Consider the following 12,113-nt stretch of genomic DNA (forward strand, 5'->3'; position numbering starts at 1 on the left):
AGCAATCTGGCAGTCATGTTCCACAAGCTGCAGCATACTGCCAGGTTTGCTACAGCGATGAAGAGGGAGGGGATGATGAGGGCACTGACTCCACGTGGGTGCCTGGAAGGAGAGAGGAGGAGGAGGAGGCACATGTCCAACGAGGCAGGATGCCCTCCAGGGGCCAGCTTAGGGGCAGCACACCGACTGAATCACACCGCAGAGCTCCGCCTGTGCAGGGCGCTGCCTCTGCGTGTTATTCTAAAAGTTCTTTGGTGTGGGCCCTTTTTGAGATGAGTGCATCAGATCGCACCGCTGCTATTTGCAACATATGTCTCAAGCATATCTCGCGTGGCCAAAACATCAGCCGCTTGGGCACCACATGCTTGACCAGACATATGTTGACCTGCCATGCAGCTCGTTGGCAAGCGTACCTCAAAGACCCACACCAAAGAACAAAGCGGACCTCTCCTTGCTCCTCATCAGCTGGCATCTCCAACCCCACTAGACCTTCAGTCCTCTCTGAAACCTGCTCTGAGAGGAATGAAGGTGTAGAATTAGGTGTGTCACAGCCAAGTGCTTTTGGGAACTCTGCTAGCGGTACACCCACGTCCGATTATAGCAGGCAAATGTCCCTGCCCCAGCTGCTGGACCGGTGAAAGAAGTTCACTCCCAGCCATCCACATGCCCAGCGGTTGAATGCTAGCTTGGCTAAATTGCTAGCACTTCAACTGCTGCCTTTTCAGTTGGTAGACTCGGCCCCCTTCCGTGAGTTTGTACAATGTGCGGTTCCTCAGTGGCAGATCCCCAAACGCCACTTTTTCTCACGGAAGGAGATTCCGGCTCTCTACCGGCATGTGGAAGGCAATGTCCTTGCCTCGCTGGACAGGGCGGTCAGCGGTAAGGTGCATATTATCGCTGACTCATGGTCCAGCAGGCATGGACAGGGACGTTACCTGTCTTTCACGGCCCATTGGGTCACTCTTCTGGCAGCTGGGAAGGATGCAGGACAAGGTGCAGTAGTGTTGGAGGTTGTTCCGCCACCACGCCTCCAAAATGCTACTATTGGTTGTGACACACCTCTCTCCTCCACCCCCTCCTCTTCTTCTTCCTCCATGGCCTCTTCCAGTGCTCTGTCCTCAGAACCAGCGGTGCTCCGTAGGCGTTCCAGGGGCTACGCAAGTACGCAGGCAAAATGATGCCATGCCGTGCTTGCGCTGGTTTGTTTGGGGGACAGGAGCCACACTGGGGCGGATGTTTTGTCAGCTCTGCAGGGGCAGGCCGAGAGGTGGTTGACGCCACGCCAGCTTAAGCCAGGAATGGTGGTTTGTGACAATGGCACCAACCTCCTCTCCGCCCTCCGACAGGGACAACTGACCCATGTGCCCTGTGCAGCTCACGTCCTTAACCTGGTGGTGCAGCGGTTCTTGGGCAGGTACCCCGGCTTACAGGCAAGAAGCTGAAGCATGCCAGGAAAGTCTGTGTGCATTTCCGCCGATCATTTAATGCCTGTGCTCGGCTGGCTGAGCTCCAAAAGGAGTTGAACCTGCCCAAGAACCGCCTTATATGTGACATGCCCACCAGGTGGAACTCAACGTTGGCCATGCTGCAGCAGCTGCACACGCAGCAGAGGGCCATCAATGAGTACCTGTGCGACTACGGCACCAGGACAGGGTCAGGGGAGCTCGGTTTTTTCTCACCACCACCATGATCAGGGATGCATGCACTGTCCTGTCACCATTTGAGGAGGCCACAAGGATGGTGAGCAATGACAGTGCATGCATCAGTGACACTGTACCTCTTGTCCACCTCTTGGAGCATACGCTGCGTGGAATAATGGACAGGGCACTTGAGGCAGAACAGAGGCAGGAAGAGGAGGACTTCCTTGCCTCTCAAGGCCCCCTTTATCCAGACAGTGTTCCTGCTGTGCCACCCATCACACAGGAAGAGGATGAGGAGGAGGAAGAGGAGGAGGAGGAGGAGGATTGTGTCAGCATGGAGGTGGAGGCTGGCACTCAGCATCAGCAGCAGCAGCAGCAGCAGTCTTGTGGGGATGGTTTACAGTTCCAAGTGGCTGGGAGGAGGTAGCTGTGGATCATGTTGTCCTTAGTGACCCAGAGGACACCGGACCGAATGCCTCAGCTAACCTACGCTGCATGGCCTCCCTGATCCTGCAAAGCCTGCGGAAGTATCCTCGTATTCTTCGGATCAAGGAGAGGGACCATTACTGGCTGGCCACTCTCCTTGATCCACGGTACAAGGGTAAGGTTGCCGACCTTATCTTGCCATCGCAGAGGGAGCAGAGGATGAGACATCTCCGGGAGGCCTTGCAGAAAGCTCTGTGCAACGCGTTCCCAGAGACTGGGAGGTTACAAACTCCTGGTCCTGGACAACGTGTTGCTGAGGCATCGGTCAGAAGGAGCGGTGGAGAAGGTGGCCGTTTGACTGATGCTTTCAGACAATTTTTTAGTCCGCAGCCCCAAGGTATGATCGGTTCCAGCACCCATCGCCAGCGTCTGATTTACATGGTGCAGGAATACCTAGGGGCAAGGTCAGACTTGGACACCTTTCCCACCGAAAATCCTCTGGCTTACTGGGTCTTGAGGATGGATCACTGGCCAGAGCTTGCACAGTATGCAATTGAGCTACTGGCCTGTCCTGCATCCAGCGTTCTTTCGGAACACACCTTCAGTGCTGCTGGTGGCTTTGTTACCGATCACAGGGTGCGCCTGTCCACCGAATCAGTTGATTGACTGACCTTCATCAAGATGAATCAGTCTTGGATCACCCACAGCTACCAAGCACCTGAAGCTGATGTAACAGAATAATTTTTTTTGAAATATCACATCCCTTCAAGACTGCCTATGCTGATGCTGAGTGACTGTCCTGTTATGTTGATTGTCTATCCTCTTCCTCCTCCGCTGATATGTTGGAAGAACATTTCTGGTTCTGGGTGATGCCATCAGCCCAATTTTTCTGCCCCTGTTTAACAGGGGCGTTTAAGTACAATTTTTGATGCAATGCTTTGCAGCAGGGCTAATTCCTGCAATCAAACAAGAGTATATGGGAGAGGTTGCAGTGTGGTGGCACCAGCACCAGTGCCTAAGGCCCAATTTTTCTGCCCCTGTTTAACAGGGGCGTTTAATTACAATTTTTGATGCAATGCTTTGCAGCAGGGCTAATTCCTGCAATAAAACTAGAGTATATGGCAGAGGTTGCAGTGTGGTGGCACCAGCACCAGTGCCTAAGGCCAAATTTTTCTGCCCCTGTTTAACAGGGACATGTAATTACAATTCTTGATATAATATTTCACAGGAGGGCCCCTTCCTGTGCCCACCCAGAGTAACGGTGAGGACTTATAGTGTTGTGGCACCAGCACCACAACCACCAAAGGTCAATTTTTCTACCACTGTTCAACAATGGCATGTAATTACAATTCTTGATATAATCGTTCACAGCAGGGCGCTCCAGCGCCCACCAAGAGTCACTTTGAGGGCTTACAATGTTGTGGCAAAACCAACACCTTGTTCCGCCATTTCTGCAGAGCATATAGGGCAGGCCCCTACTTTCAAACATCCAACTTACAAACATCTCCTACTTGCAAACGGAAGGAGACAACAGCAAGTGAGATGAAAAAAGATGGATGGCAAAACAAATTATACAGGGGTGATAACCCTTCCCTATGTTTTCCAAAAAGCTTAAAAATCATTTTTTTGACTGGAGCTACACTTTAAAAATGTACCAGTTGAAAATTACAAACAGATTCAACATAACACAACAAACCTACACAGTCCCTGTCTTGTTTGCACCGCCTGTATACTGCTATTCTGAGTATATAGGGCCTGGGGGCCATCACGCATTTCCTTTTTTTAATATGGGTACGGGGTTCCCCTTAATATCCGTACAAGACCCAAAGGGGCTGGTAATGGGCAGGGAGGGCTACCCATGCCATTTTTCTCAATGATTTTCAACCATATTGCAGGAACCAGATATAACATTAAAACCGCAAGCAGTTTTAAATGGTGTTATTTCCGTTTAATGTCATTTTGTGCAGGGACTGTTCTAAACACGGGAAACACGTGGCACTTCACAGGCATACTACAGACACCCCCCAGGCACCATATTTAAAGGAATATTTCACTTTTTTTTTTTCACTTTAATCGTCATTAAAATCAGTTTATTAAATTAAAACCCATGTCCCCTGGGGCAGGAGCCAGATCCCCAAACCCTTTTTAGGACAGTATCTTGCATATTAGCCGTTAAAATTAGCACTTTTAATTTCGAACGTTCGAGTCCCATAGACTTCAATGGGGTTCTAAAGTTCGTACGAATTTGGGGTCCGTTCGAAAGTTCTGGTGCGAACCAAACCGGGGGGTGTTCGGCTCATCCCTAGTTGTGACACACCTCTCTCCTCCACCCCCTCCTCTTCTTCTTCCTCCATGGCCTCTTCCAGTGCTCTGTCCTCGGAACCAGCGGTGCTCCGTAGGCGTTCAAGGGGCTATACAAGTATGCAGGCAAAAAGATGCCATGCCGTGCTTACGCTAGTTTGTTTGGGGGACAGTAGCCACACTGGGGCAGATATTTTGTCAGCTCTGCAGGGGCAGGCTGAGAGGTGGTTGACGTCTATACTGTGAAAGCCCATCTACCCCAGCTGGCGTGAGAGTTCTGGTGAGAGCATTCACATTATTACAGCACAGAGTGGCGCACCGGGGAGGATTGCCTTCTCTAGATTGAAGATACCAGCACTTTGCACTAGTCACTTTAACTCTTTGTCATATGGGACTATTTATTTTCCAATGAATTTTGGTTTTGATTTTATTTGCTTTTGTATTTTTGTATTACTGAAGACACCAGCACTTGGCACTAGTCACTTTAATTCACTGTCATATGGGACTATTCAGGTTCCAATGAATTTTGGTTTTGGGTCTACCTGTTTTTGTACCATTGTATTATGTTTTTGTAAAATGGATTTTGACACATGATATATTTAATTTAATTTGGATTTAATTAGTACATGTTCCAGCACTTTTTATGCGAGTACACAGTATATTAATTAATATTATTGTTTAATTAATGAATTAAGTATAGTTGTTTAGTCATTTCCCCTTTTTCTGGGGCACTTATACATTTAATTAGGAGCATGTAATTGTGAGTAAGCATTGCACCAGAGGATCACGTAAATTAACACAATCCCTCTGTTAAGGATTGGTCAAACTCACACTAGGTTTAGCGCCACTATCTATTTCTCTATACCTTTAATCCCAGTACCCTCTCCCCTATTTTGGGGTGGCGGTTTCCAAATAGAGGCAGCTCTAACCCATTTGTTATCAACGTTCTGGACAGTCCGTAGTGCAACTTTGTCTAATTTCTCACTATTGAACTTTTGTTCCTGGATTGTCCTTTTGGGATTTGAAGAGCTGCACACCATAGATATGATGTCCTTCACCATCTCTAACCGTCTCTCCTGAACCCGCATCTTCTCTAAACCCCTCTACCTTTCTCTCTTGAACCCTCCCCTTATCACCCTTCTTCTCAAACTGTCTAATTCTTCCTCTCCTCTCCTGAACGCTCCCCTCCCTTTCCCTAACCCTTTTTCCCCAACCCTTTTTCCCCTCTTCTTCTTTTACCCTCTCTATCCTCCTCTCTGGAACCCTCCCCTCTTCTAACCTTCTTTCTCTTCCTCTCTTAAACCCTCTCCTCCTCACCCTTCCTCTCCCTAACCTTCTCTCCCTTTGAACCTTCCCCTATTCTCCTTTCTATTTGTATTAACTCCTCATTTGTCCTCATCTACTCGCCACACCACCCACCTCCAAGGATCACCATTCCATTGTATTCTATGACAAACATGATCAGTTCTGAGGAGACATCTGAGGATGGAGTCAGAAAGGTCTTCTTACCTTTTAATGTTCCGAGATTCAGTACACGCATATTGGTATCAATCATTTTATTACTTGACCAATACAGAAATTAACAAGGAGGAGCAACAACTATGACTTCATCCGTACTTTATATACAATTCAGAATAATTTCAGAAAGATCAGAACATTCACACAGCGTTCCTCAGATCGGAGCGGTCACACAGTGTTCCTCAGATCAGTCCGGTCACACAGTGTTCCTCAGATCAGTGCGAACACACAGCGTTCCTCAGATCAGTGCGAACACACAGCGCTCCTCAGATCAGTGCGGTCACACAGCGTTCCTCAGATCAGTGCGGTCACACAGCGTTCCTCAGATCGGAGCGGTCACACAGTGTTCCTCAGATCAGTGCGAACACACAGCGCTCCTCAGATCAGTGCGGTCACACAGCGTTCCTCAGATCAGTGCGGTCACACAGCATCTCTCTCACAGATATAGTTCAGTTCGATATAACAGTTCTCCAGTGTTAGATGAGATCCAAGCTTGGCACAGCTTCCAGTCCCTTCAGTGACAGTTCTAGAAGGGAGACAAAGCCTGGTGAGAGAATTCCCATAGTCGTTGTAGATGAGCAGTAATGGTTGGGGGAAGATAGAGGAGACCATTGGGCAAAATATATACAGAGCCCTCTACTTATGTAGTTGGCTTGGTGCACACACCGGCGGCCGTACTTGAGTGTCTGGCGATGAGAGTCCATGGAGGACACTGCCGGGACAAGGGGGAGGGGCTGTATGTGACGGCGTGCGCCAAGGAACACACAGCTATTGAAGTTAAAGCTGTGATGTTCCCGGCGCAGTCCATCTAAGTACCTGAGTACCTGAGTACCTGTCACAGCCCTTCTGAGTACCCGAGTACCTGAGTACCCATCACAGCCCATCTGAGTACCTGAGTACCTGTCACAGTCCATCTGAGTACCTGTCACAGTCCATCTGAGTACCTGAGTACCTGTCCCAGCCCATCTGAGTACCTGAGTACCTGTCACAGCCCATCTGAGTACCCGAGTACCTGTCACAGCCCATCTGAGTACCCAAGTACCTGTCACAACACATCTGAGTACCCAAGTACCTGAGTACCTGTCACAGTCCATCTGAGTACCTGAGTAAGTGACTACCTGTCACAGCCCATCTGAGTACCCAAGTACCTGAGTACCTGTCACAGCCTACCTGAGTACCTGTCACAGCCCATCTGAGTACCTGAGTACCTGTCACAGTTCATCTGAGTACCCGAATGCCTGTCACCAGCCTGTCAGAGTACCTGTCACCAGCCCGTTGGAGTATCCGAGTACCTGTCACCAGCCCGTCGGAGTAACGGAGTACCTGTCACCAGCCCGTAGGGAGTAACGGAGTACCTGTCACCAGCTCGTCGGAGTAATGGAGTACCTGTCCCCAGCCCGTCAGAGTACCTACGTACCTGTCACCAGCCCATCGGAGTACCCGAGTACCTGTCACCAGCCCGTCAGAGTACCCGAGTACCTGTCACCAGCCCGTCGGAGTACCCGAGTACCTGTCACCAGCCCGTCGGAGTAACAGAGTACCTGTCACCAGCCCGTCAGAGTACCCGAGTACCTATTTGCATCCCATGCCTCATAGAATACACATTGGGGGGTTTGCTTTCCAAAATGTGGTCATTTTGTGGGTAATTTCATTGTCCTGGTGCTTCAGGACCTTCAAAAGTATGATAGGTAGGAACGAAATGAGATGTGTCATTTATGCTCCTAGAACGCCTGAAGGTACCACTTCCATGTTGGACCTCTGTATATGGTCAGGCTGTATAAAAGTCTCACACATGTGGTATCGCCATACTCAGGAGGAGTAGCAGAATGTGTTTTGGGGTGTAATTTTTGCTATATACATGCTATGTGTTAGAAATATCTTATAAATGAACAACTTTGTGTAAAAAAAAAAAAAAGATTTAAATTTTCTTTCCACGTTTTCTGAAGACTTGTGTAAAAAAATTAACATTTCAAAAGACTCATAATGCTTCATAGAATATACTTTGGGGTGTTTGTTTTCCAAAATGGGGTCATTTCGTGGGTAATTCCATTGTCCTGGTGCTCCAGGGCCTTCACAAATGTAATAGGTCGTTAGGAAATTAGAGGTGTAATTTATGCTCCTAGAACACCTGACGGCGCTCCCTGCATGTTGGGCCTCTGTATGTGGACACGCTGTGTAAAAGTCTCACACATGTGGTATCGACATACTCAGGATGAGTAGCAGAATGTATTTTGAGGTGTAATTTTTGCTATGTACATGCTTTGAGTTAGAAATATCTTATAAACTGACCACTTTGTGTAAAAAAAAATATGTTTTCATTTTCTTTCCACGTTTTCCGAAGACTTGTGGAAAAAAATGAACTGTTCAAAAGACTCATTATGCCTCATAGAATATACGTTGGGGTGTTTGCTTTCCAAAATGGGGTCATTTTGTGGGTAATTCTACCGTCCTAGTGCTCCAGGGCCTTCACAAATGTAATAGGTCTTTAGGAAATTAGTGGTGTCATTTATGCTCCTACATTCTTCTTTTTCCCAAGATTTGTGGGAAAAAATTACAACTTCCAAAAACTCACCATGCCTCTTACTAAATAATTTCAAAAAGGGGTCATTTGGGGGGTATTTTTACTTTCCTGACATTTCAGAGCCTCAAGAAATGAAGCACGACTCCAGAGATGTGTATCTAATGATCAATATAAATAATCCTGAGATACTTACTCCATGCTGCCATCTGCCCATTTTCCTGTCCACACTCCACCATGGATGTTATATGGGGATAATCCGACCCAGAATTGTTTCCCTGTGACGGTCACCAGTCTCTGGATAACACAATACACAACACATTATTCACCATAATCTCATCACCTTCCTGGATGTCTCTTGAGAAACAGAACATAATGTCCACCCCACACCCAACCCAATGACTCCGACACTGACCTGTAGGGTCTTCTCCTTCACCTGGGCCAGTCTGGAGTCACGTTCTCCACAATCTTTATCACAGAGTGATCGTGACTTCTTGTCCTCAGAGAAGAAATAACATTTATCATTGATGGAGATCCAAAGATACGGACATCTAAGAGACCGTCCTGCAATATGGAATAATAGAAACAGTCAGTAATGATAGAGAGACAGCCGGACACAGGAGAGACCGTCCTGTAATATGGAATAATAGAGACAATCAGTAATGATGAAGAGACAGCCGGACACAGTGGGGACCATCCAGTTATATGGAATAATAGAGACAGTCCTTAATGATAGAGAGACAGCCGGACACAGGAGAGACCGTCCTGTAATATGGAATAATAGAGACAGTCAGTAATGATGGACAGACAGCCAGGCACAGGAGAGACCGTCCTGTAATATGGAATAATAGAGACTGTCAGTAATGATAGAGAGACAGCCGGACACAGGAGAGACCGTCCTGTGATATGGTATAATAGAGACAGTCAGTAATGATGAAGAGACAGCCGGACACAGGAGAGACCATCCTGTAATATGGAATAATAGAGACAGTCAGTAATGATGGAGAGACAGCCGGACACAGGAGAGACCGTCCTGTAATATGGAATAATAGAGACAGTCAGTAATGATGGAGAGACAGCCGGACACAGGAGAGACCGTCATGTAATATGGAATAATAGAGACAGTCAGTAATGATGGAGAGACAGCCGGACATAGGAGAGACCGTCCTGTAATATGGAATAATAGAGACAGTCAGTAATGATGAAGAGACAGCCAGACACAGGAGAGACCGTCCTGTAATATGGAATAATAGAGACAGTCAGTAATGATAGAGAGAAAGCCGGACACAGGAGAGACCGTCCTGTAATATGGAATAATAGAGACAGTCAGTAATGATGAAGAGACAGCTGGACACAGGAGAGACCATCCTGTAATATGGAATAATAGAGACAGTCAGTAATGATAGAGAGACAGCCGGACACAGGAGAGACCATCCTGTAATATGGAATAATAGAGACAATCAGTAATGATAGAGAGACAGCCGGACACAGGAGAGACCATTCTGTAATATGGAATAACAGAGACAATCAGCAATGATGAAGAGACAGCCTGACACAGGAGAGACCGACCGGTAATATGAAATAATAGAGACAGTCAGTAATGATGAAGAGACAGCTGGACACAGGAGAGACTGTCCTGTAATATGGAATAATAGAGACAGTCACTAATGATGAAGAGACAGCCGGACACAGGAGAGACCGTCCTGTAATATGGAGTAATAGAAACAGTCAGTAATAATAGAGAGACAGCCGGACACAGGAGAGACTGTCCTTTAATATGGAATAATAGAGACAATCAGTAATGATGAAGAGACAGCCGGACACAGGGGGGACCATCCAGTTATATGGAATAATAGAGACAGTCTGTAATGATAGAGATACAGCCAGACACAGGAGAGACCGTCCTGTAATATGGAATAATAGAGACAGTCAGTAATGATAGAGAGACAGCCGGACACAGGAGAGACCATCCTGTAATATGGAATAATAGAGACAGTCACTAATGATGAAGAGACAGCCGGACACAGGAGAGACTGTCCTGTAATATGGAATAATAGAGACAGTCAGTAATGATAGAGAGACAGCCAGACACAGGAGAGACCGTCCTGTAATATGAAATAATAGAGCTAGTCAGTAATGATGAAGAGACAGCCGGACACAGGAGAGACCATCCTGTAATATTGAATAATACAGACAGTCAGTAATGATGAAGAGACAGCTGGACATAGGAAAGACCGTCCTGTAATATGGAATAATAGAGACAGTCAGTAATGATGGACAGAAGAATTTCACATAGTGAGTCACTCAATAAAAGAGCATGTGCATTGTCTCTGTGTGAATGAGGCAAAGTAATAAACAATGTTATTAGTCTATTTCCAGTGCTGGTTGAATGATGTTCATTGATTTAAAATGGAAAATACTGCTTTCGGCCACTAGATGGTGCTAATTATTGTTTGCGGCTTCTAGTGTCCAAAATTATGAATCTCTCTGTCCACCTGCAAGGTGATTGTTGTGTGTGGCAACCAAACCTGATTTAAGCCAGCCAAGCTTGCAGTCTCATGTTTGCGATGGAGAGTGATAGAGTGTGTAATATGCACTGGTTTGATTTCCCTTTGTATGACCTCGGATCAGATAAGGACTATCCTCTGAACCATGCCTGCCTTTTTTGTTTTACCTGGACTGTCATTGAAGCACTCTGCCTGTCTGCAACCACAAGCACCTGTTAGCTTTGCTCAGTTCATGCCTGCCCTGGCGTGGTGGCCAGACACTATAGCATTGTATATAAGTCCTGGGGGCAACCAAGTATCGGTAGGCCTGCTTGCCTTATGGGAAAAAGGGGCTGCTATAGGTGAAGAACACAGAAGCCAGCTATAGTGTCTGACCACCTGCGCTTGGGGTAAGTACGACATTGTGGTGGTTCAATTAATTTGTGTGAAATAGCTTCACTTTATTTTATTTTTTTAAAGTGAGTGGAAAACATTTCCTATTGGCTCTCCTAGACATTTGATAAAAGAGGTGATTGGCGTTCTTTGAGATTACAACTTTCGCCACCATACTTCTTCCTGTACCAATCAATGACAGAGGTGAAGCATACAGCTCTGGAATAATTAAGTCACTCCCCCGAGGAACACACCTATTGGGATAAACGACTGTTTGGTCATTTTTATAATCACAGATTATATTTTCAATGCACAATTACTATTTCATGTACAACAGTTTGGAAATTGCCCTATCGTGCAATGCTTACACATATGAACAGAATATTTTGATAAGGAAATTAATGATTACTCAAAAAAAATACAAATATTATGGCAGTAAAAGTAGAAGGTGTATTTTTAGTTGAGTCTCGGTGTCTTTGGTGTATTTCCTCTGGCGACGTGTATTATTTCGGCTTGAAACAACCCCTGAACCTCACATCCAGGAAGGAGCTTCTTCTAATAAGGACCAGTCACTGCTGCTCTCTCTCCTTCTGCAGGGTGACTGGTCTTGTCTCCGCCCCCTGTTGTAGCTTCCTGTAGTTTGTAGTGGGGGAGCCTGTTGGGTCCCTCCCACAGCTCTGCTCTCTCTCCTTGTGCAGGGTGACTGGTCTTGTCTCCGCCCCCTGCTGTAGTTTCCTGTAGGTAGTTTGTAGTGGGTGGAGCCTGCTGGGTCCCTCCCACAGCTCTGCTCTCTATCCTTGTGCAGGGTGACTGGTCTTGTCTCCTCCCCCT

At 46.8% G+C, this 12,113-nt stretch overlaps 1 protein-coding gene across 1 annotated transcript in view; it reads right to left on the reverse strand.

The window, feature by feature from the left end:
• Positions 1–6,239: 6,239 nt before the first annotated feature.
• LOC143956866 (uncharacterized) overlaps positions 6,240–12,113 on the reverse strand; it is a 62,547-nt gene continuing 56,673 nt past the window's right edge. The window contains exons 9-11 of the mRNA XM_077467028.1: positions 8,819–8,967; positions 8,600–8,700; positions 6,240–6,411 (exon numbers count right to left, since the gene is read on the reverse strand). Of these exons, the coding sequence (XP_077323154.1) occupies positions 6,306–6,411; positions 8,600–8,700; positions 8,819–8,967 (356 nt within the window). The 3' untranslated portion in view covers positions 6,240–6,305. The remainder of the gene's footprint in view (positions 6,412–8,599; positions 8,701–8,818; positions 8,968–12,113) is intronic.

The sequence above is a fragment of the Lithobates pipiens genome, unplaced genomic scaffold, assembly GCF_037356315.1.
Source record: "Lithobates pipiens isolate NorthernLeopardFrog02 unplaced genomic scaffold, aLitPip1_a1.2 Scaffold_44, whole genome shotgun sequence".
Lineage (NCBI taxonomy): Eukaryota > Metazoa > Chordata > Amphibia > Anura > Ranidae > Lithobates > Lithobates pipiens.